We start from the raw sequence: 17231 nt of genomic DNA on the forward strand, positions 1-17231 counted from the left end.
GGCACATTCAAGGGATAGGAGGCAACAGGAGTGGAGAGTGAGTATTATATAGGCCTTTTATAGGAGACTGTAAGGACTATGGCTTTTTTTGTGTGTTCAGATTTTATTTTTTATTTTTATTAAAAAAATTTTTTTAAGTTTATTTATTTTGAGGGGGGGAGCAAGCAGGGCAGGGGCAGAGAGAGGGGGAGAGAGAGAGAATCCCAAGCAGGCTCTGCACTGCACTCTGTGCTGCACACAGGTCAGCACAGAGCCCGATGCAGGGCTCAAACTCACGAACCATGAGATCATGAGTCGAAACCAAGACTTGGGTGCTTAACTGACTGAGTCCCAAATGTGGGACTTGAACTTACAACCCTGAAATCAAGAGTCATGTGCTCCACCAACTGAGCCAGCTGGGTGCCCTGAACTTTGACTTTTATTCTGATGTTAACTGTGGTCTCTTTTTGTCCCGTCTCTTGGGCTGGAATGTAGCAGATGGAACTGCTGTTACTCAGGATCATATTCCTTAATTGCTGATAGAACTCTGATTTTCTTTGACTACTTTTGTTTGGGTTTTGTCATATTACCCTCCAAAAAGAAATAGATTTAAATTCTCATAAATAGTGATGAACATGTTATTTCCCTACAGCATTAATATTAGTACTGCACTGTTTTTCTTGAGAGTTTTTTATATGTAGTACCTGGATAACCTATTTAATCACTATTAAATCTCTGTGTTTTATATGTTCTTCATTCAGCAACCACTTACTGAATATGTAATAAGGTACCAAATACCATGCTAGGCCATTTAAAAATATTGAAAGGAAATAAAAATATCCAAATTATCTCTAAAAGTGAAATCAGTGTTTCATTTAGTTTGGGACTTTTTCTAAAGACTCATGCTTGGTTCTGGGCCACTGCTGGTCTCTATAGATTGAGTTCTTTAGAACTAGAACCCCTGGGACTTAGGGATGGGATCATGATTGTCGATGAGTGTGGAATGACTACTTCCTTTACCTTCCCTTTCTTTTCCATCTCCCTTACCATTGAGGAGTGATTGCAGCAGCTTCTTAAGGGGTCTCCTGGCCTCCGCACATTTGACCCTGGCCAGTTACCCCTTAGAAAACTAAAATTTCTAAACCATAGCCAGAATGTCTTTTCAAAAATGGAGGTTTGTTCATGTCGCTTCCCTGCTCAACACTTTTCAGTAGCTTGATTAAGATCAGGCTGTTTAGTAAGGAGTACAACTTGTGCAGTTTGGCTCAGCTTGTATCTCCAGCCTCATTCTTGCAAAATCACCCACCTGGCCATGCCACTCTACCACATACCGCTCTTGGGACCAGCATACATGTTGTTCCATTTGCTTATGTCACATAGACAAGATACCCTACCTGCTCCAAAACTGTTTACTCAGCCATCAGGTTTCAACTCAAGGATCTCTTCCTCTGAGGTCTCTAATGCTCCTGCTGTGGAGGTACAGAGCATCCTGTACATCCCTAATCATGGTACTTTATAATTGTGTCACCCACAGAGCAGGGATCATCCCTGCCTTTGTTCATAGTTTGGGCAGAGCAGGGATCATGCCTGCCTTTGTTCATAGTTTGGGCAGTGTCATGTTCACAGAAGGTGGCAAGTAAGTTTTTGTCGAATGAATAGATGACCTTACCACTCTCACACTCTGTTGGCCTGTGAATTTCTAAGATGGGTTTGAGCTTGCGTATCTGCCTTTAGTGAACTGTTTTTCTCGTTGCCCACCTGATCACTGAGTGGGAGATTCAGCCGTTTCCTCTTCTCTCTTACTTTACGCAGTGCAGACACAAGGTGTCCCAGCTCACCTACTTTTCGGGTGGATGGGCATGAGAGTTCCCAGGCGCTGAGAGAGATGAGTCAGAAAGAAGAGTCATTCAGAAAGTAGTCCAGTCAGAGCAACAGTGCTGCCCTTTGGCTGAACTTTCTCTCTCTGTATACCTTGGGATGTCAAGCTGGTGGCACTTTTGAGCTGGTTGTTACAGATCGTCAGACCACAACACATGGATTCATAAACCTTAATCTGGCACTTTCCCTCGATTACGGATGTTTTGGGAAGTGTCCAAGGGCCCTCTGGCCTAAGAAAAACTTGATTGGCTTTGGGGGTGTTCTGTTTCCACTTGGTCACTTAGCCCCATAGTGGCATTGAAGGTGAAAACATGGAGGGCCCCATTTATATTTCTTTGAAGCCTTTGGGGCATTTGAGTTCAAAAGTTTTGAGAACAGATGTCTTTGGGCATTTGGTGGTTTGTTTGTTTGTTTGTTTGTTTGTTTGTTTGTTTTGGGGGGGTCCTGTCATCAAATGGGATGGTGCTTACTCAAAATTAAGAGAGGTTAGATTTAGTTAGAATGATACATTTGTGGGCTTTTAGAATTGGCAGGAACACTGTAGGTTGGTGGTTCCCCTGAGGTGGTAGGAGGTAAGTAGGTATCAGAGTATCCTGGGAGGTGGAGATTCTCTTAAACCACACTCCTCCTCACTACCCTTCTTCACCTCTCAGCCCATGAGAAACGTTACTGTTTCCAGTAGATGTGTGTGGTAGCTCTCAAGTGTTGTGCAGGTAGAAAAACTTTTGAGACCGCAGTGTTCTAGATCTAGCCCAGGGATCAGCAAACTTTTTTTCTGTAAAGGGCCAGATGATAAATACTATAGGTCTTGGGGCCATACACTCTCTGCCGAAGCTATTCACCTTGTCCTTTGTAGGGGGGTAACCACAGACAAGATATAAACAAGTGAGTGTGGCTGTATTTCAATAGAACTTTATTTGTGGATGCTGAAATTTAAATTTCTTTTTTTTTTTTTTTTCAACGTTTATTTTATTTTTGGGACAGAGAGAGACAGAGCATGAACGGGGGAGGGGCAGAGAGAGAGGGAGACACAGAATCGGAAACAGGCTCCAGGCTCTGAGCCATCAGCCCAGAGCCCGACGCGGGGCTCAAACTCACGGACCGCGAGATCGTGACCTGGCTGAAGTCGGACGCTTAACCGACTGCGCCACCCAGGCGCCCCTGAAATTTAAATTTCATATAATTTTCGTGTGTCATGAAATATTCTTTTGAATTTTGTTCAACCATGAAAACAGTATAAAAAACATTCTTAGCTCATGGTCCACATAGAAACAGGTGGCATTCTATCTGTTGACCTTCGGGCTGTAGTTTGCTGACCCCTGATCTAGCCCAGTGGTTCGTAAGTCTGGCTGCCTTTCAGAATTACGTGGAGACCTTTTAAAAATGCTGATTCGCAGTGACCTTCTCCCCTCCCCGAGGATTCTGATTCTGTAGGACTGGGGAATCTGTTTTTTAACAAAAGCTTTTCTTGTGATGCACACACACTCAGGGTTGTAGAATTACCATCACTGATCTCACTCAGCCTTCTCATTTTATAGTTGAAGAAACAGCCTTAGAAAGTTGATCTGACTACTCAGCAGTTATATAGCAAATAAATGGCACAACCAGAGTTTGAACCCAGGTCTTTAATTCTAAGATTAGTGGTCTCTGTTCATATCATTCTGTACTCATCTCTTTCCCCAATAAACAAACGAGCAGTAAATGTAGAATAGTCACAAACTCAGGGTTCCTTCTCCCCCCCCCCCTTTTTTTTTCCATGAAAGGGAAACTTTATTACAGTCCCAGGGCTTTGGGGCTCAGGCAGGAGGCCTCCCTGGGGACAAAGGAAGAGCCAGTGGAGGGGCTTCACTTGACCTTCTTGGAGCTCAGGTTGTTGGTGTGGCCGCACATCTTGCAGCAGTGACAGCGCAGGGGTGCAGGTGAGCCTAACTCTCGCGGCAGATTGTCTTGTTGCAGTTGTGTTTCTGGGCCAGCTGGTGAGGGAAGGCTCGGAGATGCCACCTCGCAGACAAAGCACCAAGTGCAGGCTCGACTCTTTCTGGATATTGTAACCTGAGAGAGTGCAGCCATCGTCCGGCTGTTTGCCCACAAAAGTAAGATGCTGTTGGTCACGCGAGATGCCCTCTTTTGTTTTGGATTTTGGCTCTGACATTCTCAGTGGTGTCACTGGGCTCGACCTCACGGGTGGTGGTCTTGCCCGTCAGGGTCTTCACAAAGGGCTGCATGTCTGCATCTGCGTCTGCCACGAGGCCACTGCCACCAAACCGCTCCGCCATCTCATCGACGAGGAAGAGCGGGGTTCCTTCTTATGCCTAGTGCCACTCTCCCTCCTGAGAGCCGAGCGGGGACTCTAAGTTCTGCTGTCCCTCTGTTTGTTGGCTGGGTTTTCTGGAGCTGACTCCTGATTTGACATTTAGCCTAATTTCCCTCCGGTCTGCTGGCTTTCAGGAGAGATAATGAAGTAATAGCAAGTAAATTGCTTTAATGTAAGACCGTGTTGAGGCGGCACTAAGCTGCAGTGTGAGGATGAGAGCCGTTGTTTCAAGGGGTGCATTTCTTGGAAGAGGTGGTTTTAAGAGGCACGTTTCACACTTGAATTCACATGGCTCAGATCCAGCTGTCTAAGTAGGACATCTCTACATGGAACTTGTTCTTAATTAGAGCTAATTGAGCTGTCATTTTGCCCAGAACGGTTCAGGAGTGGAGAAACTAAAGGTGAGGAGTAATCACTGTCCCTGCTGTGCCTCAGCCCTGGTGTGGCTCTTTGGTCCAAGTAAGAAATGGGAGCATGATTTTGATTTGCTCTGTCTTCCTATGAGGCATTTGAGTCATGTTACTTGGCTTGCCTGTACTTCTTTCTTTATATGTATCCTGGAAGGAGAAATACTGAAAGTCCTAAATGAATAATTTTTACCTTTATTAAATGATTACTGCATTACTGACTTACTGATAGGTTTCCACACTTGTGTTCCAGGCCCCCCTTCCTCACTTTCTGTATCATCTCCCTAGATCTCACTTCCTCCAAAGACTTTCCTGGCTGAGGTATAGTAACAAGGAGGGAAATAGAGTGCTTCCAGACACCTTCATAGCCGGTAGGCCTTGTCTTAGAATTTGGAGCATAAATGGGGAATTGGCAAGTTGGTATGCTATTTGTTTATCTTTTGCTCTTGGACTGCAAGTTCCTTGGCAGTGGGGACCCTGTCTTGTTGGTTTCTGCCTGATTGTGCCTGGCATAGGAGGAGCACAGGGATGAAAGTGGACAGCATCACTTCGGCGCTCACATTTTCCAGCACCCTGTGATCTTGGTGCTTTAGGGAGGCGGTAAATGGGCTTTGGTTGCATGCTCTGAAAGTCCTGGACATTTACTGACAGGTAATATTGAAATTTGGGTTTCCACCCATGTTGGCTCCTATTTAAGAGGACAGAGCCCCCCACTTTTTAAAACCTAATAAAGTTGTTGTTAATACTTGGCATATCTATAGAGGTGCTCCAGATGTTTAAGAGAATGATAATTTATGCTCCCCACAACCCTATAAAAATGCACATTGGAATTTCTTTTAATACTGAGTACTCTTACTGTTCTTAAAATAATTCACTTTTCAGAAATTCAGTTTTCCACACAGCTGTTCAGAAGAAGGAGCAACTATTTAGGAATTGAAATTGGGCAGATTTCAGACTTCTCTCCTGTGTTGTATTGCTGCTTCTGAGCACCTTTCTCCTTCCTTGCTCCATAGTTCACAGAGCACTTAGGCAGTTCTGAGTGACAGTTGCCAGGGCTTGTATCAAACATTTACACCTCAGAATGCTTTAATTTGTATTATTTCATTTTATCCTTTCAGCTCTGAGTTAGGTGGTGTCAGTGGTGGAAATTCCATTTTATAGTTGAGGAACAACCCAAACTATTTTACTCACAATTCCATAGTTAATGGCAGGACAGACTTCATTGTGAGGGTCCAGGAACCTACCCATTAATGGCTGCCGCCATTAATGCCTCTTTGGTCATTGCTTTTCGATGGTTTATAAGAGGCTCAGGAGTCCATAGTGAATTGGTTTTGAACTTGAACTGAAGAGCAAGAGCCCTTTAATAATTCTAACGTCCTCTTAGGGCTATACCCAAGAAGCATTTTTAGTTTTTGATGAACAGTATGTAAATATGTGAGGAAGACCTGGAAGCAGATACACTCACTGTTCAAAGAGTAACTTTTCTTTCTGTACCTGAGTGAGACCTGAGTGTATTCAGAATCAGAAAGTTGCCAAAATGGAAACCAGTACAGGGTGCTGTTTGGAGAAGGAGGAAGTTCAGACTAAGACTTTCCTACCTACTATGGACTTAGTATCAGTTAAGTTTCCCAAAAATTTTGCAGGAGTACTAGCTGACTTCATATTGTTACATGCAGTGTTGCTTAGGCCCAGTTGATCAACATGTAACAAATCTATTTCCTCAATATAACATGCCTTACCTCTCTCTAGAACACATCTGCTTTTTTAGCTTTTTTATGACTTGAAGTATTGTTGGTGACTATAGAGAGAAACTGTGTTTAGGGTGACAGATACTTCTAGACTAAAAATAAAGCAGTGGTTCTCATTAACCAAGCTCAGGGAGAATGTGTGTGCAGTTTGAAAAAGTTCCCTAAGATTCGCTTCACTCTCACTTGAAGCACAATGCGTTGAGATCTACTTTTTACTAGGTACAGTTGAAATATGATAATGGCAAGCATGAATTGTGGTCTTAAGTGGGCTTCATCTACTATCCTAAGTGAAGGATCTTTGGGAAGTATTACATAGAACCACAATATTAACAAAGCCTCTTGGTGCTCTCATTTTAATCTAGGAGGTATTATGGGCCATACAGTATGACTTTTCTACCTAATCGGAAACCTTAAAAGTAAAACTGAAGTGCTTTTAGTTACTCTTACTCCCTTATCATCCCTTCCTTTATGAATAAGCTCATCCATTCTTTTCCTGAGCTACTTGCATTATAAGGGAAGGAGAACTTAAAAAAAAAAATTTTTTTTTTTTTTTTTTTTTTACATTTATTCATTTTTGAAAGACCAAGAAAGACAGAGTACAAATGGGGAAGGGCTAGAGAGAGAGGGAGACACAGAATCCGAAGCAGGCGCCAGGCTCCGAGCTGTTAGCACAGAGCCTGACGTGGGGCTCGAACTCACAGACTGCGAGATCATGACCTGAGCTGAAGTCGGCTGCTTAACCGACTGAGCCACCCAGGCACCACCCCCCCTCTTTTTTTTGGAATCAGAAGACCTGAGTTCAAGTTCTAATTCTGCCATTTGCTGGCTTAAGTTGGTTAAATTTCTGAGCTGCCTTGGGGCTTTGGGGATGGTAATTGGCTTGAATGAGAGGAATTAATCTCATTCTGTGCCTACCAAAGTATGCTGTATGTATAAATATAACCAGTTATAAAGGATTCTTCCTGGTTATGGGTGAGTTAACTAGATTATGATTGATAGCTGTGGGAAAAGGGATAATTGAGTTAAAATTCGAATATATAGAGAGAATTTACATATTTTGCCTTTTTATTTTGAAATAATTTTATATCTGTAGAAAAGTTGTAAGAATAATCCAAAGAACTCTGTATATCCGTCACCCAGATTCTTCAGTTGTTCACATTTTACCACTTGCTTTATCATTCATTGGGAGAGAATGTTCAGCTAAAAGCTGAGTTTACAACATGTCGAGCATGCTTTTACTTGCCTTATCTCATGTGCCATTCTGTTAACATATGGGTACTGTTACCTACATTGTGTAGAAAGAAAAACTCAGAGAGGTTAGATCAGTTGCCTGGGATTCCACAGCAGGTAAATGGCAGAGGTTTGTTGTAGATCTAGAGATTTGCATTCTAGCCCAGGTTTTGCCACTAGCAGTGGTATAACCACTGGCAGTTTATTTTATAGCACTTCCTTTGTTTTCTAGCAGTTTCCCTTCATTTCATGGTACCCAGTGTCCCTGGCCCTGACTCACCTCACTATAGAGATAGGTTACTATTTATGAAGTATCTTGAGCTTTTTAGCTATATTAATCAGTGTTTGATCTAGCATTGCTGATTAAATATACTTTGTTTAAGCAAAAATAAAGACAAGGCCTTGTTTTAACAGTATTTTATTATTTTTTATTTTATTTTATTTTATTTTATTTTATTTTATTTTATTTTATTTTCAGGAATAGAATTTAGTGATTCATCACTTACATATAACATCCAGTGCTCATCCCAACAAGTGCCCCTCTTAGTGCCCATTACCCATTCAGCCCATCCCCCCACTTATCTCCCTTCCAGCAACCCTCAGTTAGTTCTCTGTATTTAGGAGTCTCTTATGGGGGTGCCTGGGTGGCTCAGTCGGTTGGGCATCCAACTTCAGCTGAGGTCATGATCTCATGGTTCGTGGGTTCTAGCCCCACGTCGGGCTCTGTGCTGACAGCTAGGAGCCTGGAGCCTGCTTCAGATTCTGTGTCTCCCCCTTTCTCTGCCCCTCCCCTGCTCATGCTCTCTCTCTCTCAATAATGAATAAGCGTTTTTTGTTTGTTTTTTTTTAAAAGATTCTCTTATGGTTTGCCTCCCTCTTGGTTTTCATCTTATTTTTGCTTCCCTTCCCCTATGTTCGTCTATTTTGTTTCTTAAATTTCACATATGAGTGAAATCATATGATATTTGTAAATACAAAACCTTGTATGCAGAGTTTGGTGTTGAAGTCATTGGTGACGTATGAGTATCCTCCTTTTCCCACATCTAGCTTCCATATGAGGTAGATGGAACTGCCATGATTTGAGGATAAACCAGAAGAGTTTTTCCTGTTAGGCGAAGTATCCAGGGGTGCTGGACTATTCCTTGTCCTGAGCACCCCCTTGACATCAGATTCTTGACCCTTCTTTCTGTCTGGCTACAGGGCCCTAAGCATTTTGGTTCTGTAAGACCAGGAAAAGTGACAACAAGGTTTGGTTTTCAGATTATCTCCACTTTCTTTGAGTTCCTCTCCCTCACCTCCTTCGTTTGATCAGAGGAATCTTTCTCCTCAGTTTTGATAGAAGTAGATTTTCTGGAACCTTGAACTGAAGACTATAAATTTGGTAGCTCCTGGGCCAGATGGGACCGGCAAATGTATGTTTTGACTTGCCTAACGTGTAAATTTTTTTCATTAGTAGCCAACATTTAAAAGCCAGAAGGTTTCATATAAAAACCAGCTTTTAACTTTTCCTTAAAAGGGGGCAGGTGGGGAGGGGGGGAAGAAATTATAAAACTGGGCCTACAAAGAGCAGACCTGGACTGGAACAGCCATAGAGCACTACTGTCCCCACCAGCCTGTTTTGTACCTGGCCCCTGTAGACAACTTGAATTTTCAGTTCCAGACCTAGAACTTGAATTTTTGTTTTAAAAGCTGGGCTTTTAAATGAGTTAGTTAGTTACCTTATCCTTGGTTACAAAAGAATCCTGCTTTCTTGGGTAGGTAGAAAAATAGCTTACAAATAAGATTAGGGCCTTACCAAAATCAGAGTATTTCCCCTGCCTTTTCACTGTTTCATTTCCATCATTGTGGGGCCAGATTGGCTCCTAGATCTCAGAGAGCTGCAGTCATCACTTCATTCCCTGCACAGAGGCACCACTGCCAGCAGAGGGTGCTGTCGGCTCACCGAGCCTGCTGTCATGTTGGCTCAGCTGATCAGCAGCTGTTGGGCATGTGCCCTGGGTCTGTTTGAGACATTGGGCATGTTCATTTGGTTCCCATCCCTAGTGCCCACCCCTTAGACCCTGGCCAGGTTATTGTGTCACTAGGGACTCTGTTCAGTAACAGGAAACTGGGGAAAGTTTAATTGTTTTCTCCTCTCTCTTTTTCCCATGCAGCTGAACAAAAGGTTCATCCTCAGTTTTCTCCATGCCCATGGGAAGCTGTTTACCCGGATTGGGTAAGTGTGCAGGATGTTTATTTTATTTTCCTACATTACAAGTCATTTTGGAATTTAATATTGTTAGCAACTAGACTGTGTTTGTAACTGAGGGCACAGGGTGTGAATTCTTAGAGGGCTCCACCTTCTCTTCCCTTCACTCACTCTGCTCATGAAGTTTGGGAAATATTATTCTGCATCCGTCTGTCTCTTCTTTCTCTACCTTTACTAAAGCCCCCTTTAAACACCCATCCCCCACTGCTAGTCCCTCTGGTTTCTCTTTCCTTTGCCTTTCAGCCCAGCCCCTAGTGATCTCCTTAAGGAAGTCATACTCAATCCCAGGGGTCCTCCTTAGGGAGACTAGTGTCCATTAATTTTCCCTTAAAGAGGAGGGTAACATTTGCTTTCCTCTAACATTTTCTCTTCCTTCTGAACCATACCCCTTTCTTGTCTGCTCAGGCTCCTGCCCCATATTGCTGATCCCTGTAAATGCCGAGATTTTTCTATGGTTTTCCCATCCGCCATGGTTTTACATATAAATCTCAGGGAAAGTGGTGTGTGCAAAACCCCTGTTACTTCACGCATTAAGTCCCTGGAAAGAGATTAGGTTTTGAGTATTCCTTTGGTGGATCAGAGTTTTTCCTTGCTGTATAAAACTAGGGATCCTAAAGTCTGATGTATGCCTGCATACCAGAATTGAGGTGTGCTGAGGGCCCTTATAGTCGAGGAGAGGAATAAGTGGCAGTGCTCTCTGATCAGTCTTCTACTGCGTTTTAGTATTTTCTGAATTGGAGGTTTTATTAGGAGCTACCTTTGAGGTGATATCTTTTGGATTATAGATCCCCCAGGTTGTTGTTAGTATTTCCCTCTCACTTTCTGCCATAACCTTCTATCTATGATGCTCTAGAACATTTTCCTAGTGGGAGAAGCTGAAAGGCTTTGTCCCGTTTTAAGAAACACTATTCCATGGATGGTGAACTAGAAAGTGTGCTTATTACATACTCATTTGTCACCAACCTGGGCAAGAGTGACAGTGATGGCCAGCACAGGGGGTACTCTTGATTTTGAAATCACTTGGGAAACCTAGAGCAGTGCTAATAGATGCATCTCTAGTAGGAGAACTAAGTGTGAAGTAATTCACTCGTGAAAAGGAAATCAGGTGTGTCAGTAGCTCCTCCCCACCCCCCCTCCCCCCCACCTTGTAAGCTCTACTCTGGCAGTTTTTACTCAACACTGTTGTATCCCTAGTGCCTGGCATATGGTACCTACAGCACATATTTACTGAATGAATGAGTAAATCTTTACAAGAAATGGATAGGTTGTGAAAGACTAGAGAGAAGGTTCCTAGTGTTCTAGGAGGTAATAGTAGACCCAGTCCAATCACCAGTGAGTCATGTAAAGCTACAGTTACAAGGTAGGCAAGATGATACCAATATCGTTTCATAAAATTAACCCATCATAGCAGGAAATACTGTTATGCTGCACCTAAAATCGGAACTATGGTTCCTTATCTCTTTGTTATCTTTTTTAGTTATCATTTTATTTATTTATTTTTTTTTAATTTTTTTTTCAACGTTTATTTATTTTTGGGACAGAGAGAGACAGAGCATGAACGGGGGAGGGGCAGAGAGAGAGGAAGACACAGAATCAGAAACAGGCTCCAGGCTGTGAGCCATCAGCCCAGAGCCTGACGCGGGGCTCGAACTCACGGACCGCGAGATCGTGACCTGGCTGAAGTCGGACGCTTAACCGACTGCGCCACCCAGGCGCCCCTTTAATTATCATTTTAAAAATCTTTCATTCCCTTACTACCTTTCCACTCCATATTTCTCTCCTTCTCTCATTTTCCTGTGTTTTTTCTTTAAATGTTCATGTACCGTGTTGTTCCAAGTCAGTATTTTTCAACCTTCATACCGTTGATATTTTGAGCCTTAGAATTCTCTGTTGTTGGAGGCTGTCCTGTGCATCGTTACGATGCACATCTTATGATGGTTTAACAGCATCCCAGACTTCTACCCACTCCATGCCAATAGTGTCCCTTCCTCTTCTCACCAGTCATGATACTTATAAATGTCGCCAGACAATGCCACATGTTCCCTCCGGGGAAAAAAAATTGCTCCTGGTTGGGAACCACTGTTCTGTTAGAGATTTTGGCTAAAGAAGTTATAAATCTTGGTCCAGAACGTAGAAATATTTAGGATATATTTTTGTCAGGTTTAAGTATTAGGTAGAACTTTACTTTTGTTGTCTTTAAAAATTCTCATAGATATTTTGGAGGATGTCAGGGAAAGAACCACAATAATGATTTAAAAGCTAGAAAATAATTTCTGAGAGGAGAAATTAATCTTAAGAAAATTAAGGTAAGGGGTGCCTGGCTGGCTCAGTCAGTGGAGCATGTGACTCTTGATCTCAGGGTTGTGGGTTCGAGCCCCATAGTAGGAGGAGAGATTGCTTAAAAATAAAATCTTAAAAAAATTAAGGTAAAAAAAAAGGTCTAGAGACAGCTGTGGGGTACCCTAACTGTATTTAAATATAAAAGAGTCATAACCAGATAGTTTTGATTCCTGTGGGATGACAGCAAGAGAAAATAGGCTTATGTTACAGCTGAAGAGACTTGGTTTAGGTGTAAGACAATTTCACAGAGAGAAGATGTTTGGGAATTTTCTTCTCGGGAAGCCTTTGAAAAAGAATAGATTATCTCATTTGTCAGAGGTGGTTTGTTGTGGTCCAGATTATTTTTCAGGACCTCTTCCATTTTTGCACGTAACACATTCTGTTGGCAAAAAGATAAGTCCAGTCTAGTTTCACCTTCATAAAAAATGAGTTACAGTCGTGTTCGCATAAGGAAAATATATGTAAATTACAGGCAGTCCAGCCCCCTTGATGAGTATTCTTCTTGTGCAGACCTAGAGGTAAAAGAATTGAGCCCCATATTTATTCTGGAAGGCAGAAACAGAAGTAACTTCTATTGGGGGAAAAAAGAAGTATAGTAGTCTGTAAGACTAGAAAAGCAGGGAGCCCAAACCACACACAACAACATGGACTGGTGCCTAATTACCAAGAAGATGTGAAATGTGGGAGGCGTTGAAAACGAATTAAGAGTGAGGAGATTGTAATGGGGAGCAGCTGAAGACACATCCACTGTCCCGCCTGCCTTTTGAGAAAAGCCCCGGGTTACGTTGCTCTCCGGGCCTGTGTCTTCTCTGTGCCAGGTGTCCCAAATGGCATCCATATCTGCTTGAGTGCCTACTGTGTGCATCATGGCCCTCCTTCCTCAGTGTCCAGGGGAAAAGAGCATTAGATGGCCTCAGGTGCCAACAAGAGTTTTTGTTTTGTTTTGTTTTGTTTTGTTTTGTTTTGTTTTGTTTTGTTTTGTTTTTGTTTTTGTTTTTTACCACTGACTAAATACAAGACCTCGAGAGGGAACAAGTCAAAGCCTCCTTGGACTTCAGTTTCCTTATCAGTAGTTCAAATAGATGATGTCCAAGGTCCACTCCAGTCCTTATGTTCTACAGCACTATGAAATTTTTTTTTCTCTCGTTTTTACCCTGTCACATGGCTTAGTTTTGTTTGTTTTTGTTTTGCTACTGGATTGCTCCTTATCTTGTTTAGTTTTTAAAAATTAAGAAGTTGAGAAAAGTTAAGGAGCTTGATTCTTTTCTGCAGAGAGTGTCATCTAGCCCCTCTGTGTTCCTCAGCATTGGAGAGGTTGGGTCCTGCCCAGTTAGTCACTGTCTGAGTCACTCCCGATTTAGGTCCCAGTGTTGTCTGCAAGACAACTTTCTTGAAACGGCCATTCAAATGAGACAAGGTGTCTCTAGAGATCATTTCAGAAAGCAGTCTGTAAACACTCATCCTGAAATTTATTGTATCTTCTGTAGTTTTTAAGGATAGGGACCGAATCCTTTCAGGCGCAGGAGAGGGATTGAGTCAGGGATCCCATATGGTTCCTCACAGACACTTGCTTTCCTGGTGAGAGGCTGATCAGACCTGCATCTTGACTCCCCTGAGAGAGGTTGGGAAGCCGGCAGCCTGTGGACTTTTGATTTGTGACAAATAGAATGATTTTGCCTCCCATTATTGCCTTGGTTAAAGTTACCACTTTAACTTTTACTTACTTGCCTAGTCACGCTGTTTGCACAACTTCAAGGTCTCTTGGAATTCAAAGCCTGATATATTTATTTTGGTCTTTGAATTGTGAAAAATGCAATGTTTATGTCTTGATTTATTTTTAAAATTATAAATGTTTTATATACAAAGGCCAGACACATTCATTGTAGGGAAAATCTATTTACTGCCTATAGTGCTCGGTGTAAAATACTAAGAAAGCCCAACAAGAGAAGAAATAAAAAATTGCCCATATTCTCACTATCCAGAGATAACTCTCCATCCTTAACACTTGGCATATATTTTTATATTTTTTTCTATACATATCCCCCCCACATTTATTTTTTTTTTTTTACAAATATGCTTAACAAGGGATATTAAACTACTTTAAAACTGTTTTCATTTAATATATATTGAACTTACCCCCACATGATTAAAAAATGTAATACAACTTTTAAAAAATAGAATTCAGTTATATGGATGTGCCATCTTAATAATCGGCTATTGTTGGGCATTTTAGGCTGTTTCCAATTTTTTGCCGTTATAAATTACCATCTTATGCTTTCTGTCTTCCTCCTCTGCTGCTACTGTTGCTGCTGCTTTTATAATTTTATAAAACTTTAAACATAAATTGTATGTTGTATTTATCTCCACTTTAATATAATTTTTGTTCTGTGATATGGGTGGAGCAAAGAGAAACATAAAACTGCTTACAGGTAGTTTGAGGCCAAAATCAGCAATTTAGTGACAAAATTGGGAACTAGAAACCCTGTGATTGAGTCCAGAGGAAAGATCTTTTATCTGTGCATCCCTCAGTTACTGCCTGAGCTGATGTAGTCTGAGTGGATTCATCTTCCTTCTTGTAGCTCAGAATTGAAGTATTCTAATTTATATCCTTATGTATTTGATGTTTACTTTTGTTTTAATCATGTTGAACTAGTTGAAAGGCAAAGGGAGGATTTTATTGTAATTAAAAAAAAAAAAAAAGATGTGGACATTTGACCTGGTGCTCGTTTGAGATTCCAGTCTGACCTAGGGAGTTAATGGATCTGTTTCAATTTCCACCCCAGGGAAGAGGCTTCCTCAGACACAGCTTCGAAGCAGGACTGTCCCACGTGACACTTCTGTCATGTCATTCCGTGCTGGCTCTCTACTGCTTTTCAACACGGAGACACATGGCTCTGAAACTTGCCCATTGTGGCTGCTTTTCAAGCAGAGTGAACACTGCTATTCTCGTAATGAGAAGTGCTAGCCCCCTCCCCACCTCCAACCAGAAAGAGTGCTGCACAGTGTCAAGATTTAAAATGAAACCTTTGTTATAGCCCATGGGGAAAAATGGATCCATTCCAGCCCCAAACATATCACTCTCTGCCATTCCAAACCTACCAAGAGTTTTAATGGTTCTGAAACTTCTGGAAGGAAAAACAAGGTTCTTTTTTTTCCCCTCTTGTTTTTTGGGGAGGAGGGGCACTGAAATGGCACGTTGGGGAAAAAAGCAAATACATGGCATGTTTTGTGCCAATGAAAATGAGGACAGCTCAGCAGAGAAGGGAACTGAAGTATAAACTGTAATTGACCCATAGCTGTGGCATGACTCCTGGGTACCAGGAGGTCAGTAATAGGAGTTGCCATCCAAGGGCAAGGAATGAAGATTGCTAAAATGCCAGAAAGCTCTGGAGCTTCTTTCCTAACCCATGGAGGCTACTATTCAGTGGGGAAAGGGCCAAGGTTCAGGTGAAACCAGGAGCACCTTTCTCTAGGACCTGAAACTGTTGTATCTTTTGAGAAGGATTCCCTTCCCTGTGGCTTTCCAGAAGCTATTTATTAATCCCTCCTGGAGCTATTCCTCACCCCCACCCCCCTACCCCAGTGTACCACAAGGAGTTTGTTTGTTTGGGGGGGGGTGGGGGTTGAGGATGGATAAAAGATACTTTGCTGACCACGAATTGTTCGGCATGGCTCTAAGGCCCATGTGCCTGGTTTCTCTCTCTAGCACCAAGTCTGAATTTGCTTTTTATTTTCTGAGGACTTGGGCTGTGGTTTGTTCGTGTTGCCAAAGGAGCTCCAGGCATGCACCACTGTTTGGGATCCAGTGGCCACATTTGGCAAGCAGTGGTTTGAATGACCTCTCTTTAGGAGCCCTAGGTCACTGGCTGGATTTCTACCTCCCTACATTACAGGCTCTTCCTGTATTGGGAGTGGCAGTTGGCCAGGGCATTATATTTCCACTGGCCTGAAAACATACAGACCCTGATGAGCAGAGGCTTGTGAGAGGGAGGAGGACAGCAACACAGGAAAGACTGAAACACATCATTAGGGCCCTTGGGCTAGGGATTCTTCAAGGGGAAGTTTGGGATCCTTAGGTGGAGCAGTTAGTGCGATAGTACCTGAAACACAGCAGCAGAGCTCGGTCTGGTTTCCTGAAGCGAAGCCTCGAGTGAGGACTCGCTAGATTCATGAACCTCTTTTTATAGAATAGTTTTCATACCAGAGAGTTTGGGGAATATGTAGGTTTTAGAGCTTAAAGAAAATTCGTTCACTGTTCACAAAAACCGATTGTTTCACAGAGAAACTTTGACTTCAGCTTGAATCCACTTACTGCCAGGGGTTAGGAAATAGCATACCAGAGCATAATAACTCAGAGCAACTTATTCAGAGGTTGAGTTGTTTCCATCCCTGATCAATTCTTTCTCTTAAATGTGGTCGCCACCTTAGGATACCAGGAAGGTTTGTGAAAGAAAACGTCCTAGGCATTAGTTGTCTGCTTTCAGAGAGACACCGTGGGATGGGACGGGGGGGCCGATTTTGTGTGTGCGCGTACACGCCAACTGCTGTTGGGCACATACCTCCCTGAATGAGCTGGCTGTGTTTGTAGGATGGAGACATTCCCTGCGGTAGCTGAGAAGGTCCTCAAGGAGTTCCAGGTGTTGCTGCAGCATAGCCCCTCTCCTATTGGAAGTACCCGCATGCTGCAGCTTATGACCATCAACATGTTCGCTGTGCACAACTCTCAGTTGAAAGGTAAGGAAAGTCTCGTTTCTTTATCTACACAGGTAAAGATTAATCTAGCTTCTTTCCTATGGTACCATATCACTCCATTCACCTGATACACACACACACACACACACTTCTCTATCAGTGTCTCTCCGATTTTCAATCTACTCTCTGAAATCTGTATGACTCTCTAGTGCTTGGGTGGGATGAAAGGAGGGAATCATGGGTATGGAGCTTAATTTGCAAACCCAGAGATGCTGTTGCACATCTGGCCATGCTGAAGGCAGCAGCAAGGCCTCTTGGAGGCTGCAGACCCAGAGCCTCTCCCAGGGGAGAGGCATTGCTGAAATGTTTCATTGCAGAGACCATACGCTTGGCAG

General features: G+C 42.6%; 1 protein-coding gene and 1 pseudogene across 3 annotated transcripts in view; one reads left to right on the top strand and one right to left on the bottom strand.

The window, feature by feature from the left end:
* Positions 1-17231, top strand: part of SMG6 (SMG6 nonsense mediated mRNA decay factor) — a 230829-nt gene that overhangs the window by 40394 nt on the left and 173204 nt on the right. For all 3 annotated transcript variants that reach the window (XM_025916024.2, XM_086686330.1, XM_086686331.1), the window contains exons 9-10: positions 9710-9771; positions 16733-16878. In XM_025916024.2, the coding sequence (XP_025771809.1) occupies positions 9710-9771; positions 16733-16878 (208 nt within the window). The remainder of the gene's footprint in view (positions 1-9709; positions 9772-16732; positions 16879-17231) is intronic.
* Positions 3703-4397, bottom strand: LOC112852532 (ubiquitin-ribosomal protein eL40 fusion protein pseudogene; annotated as a pseudogene).

The sequence above is a fragment of the Puma concolor genome, chromosome E1, assembly GCF_028749965.1.
Source record: "Puma concolor isolate L17-30 chromosome E1, mPumCon1.1.hap2, whole genome shotgun sequence".
Lineage (NCBI taxonomy): Eukaryota > Metazoa > Chordata > Mammalia > Carnivora > Felidae > Puma > Puma concolor.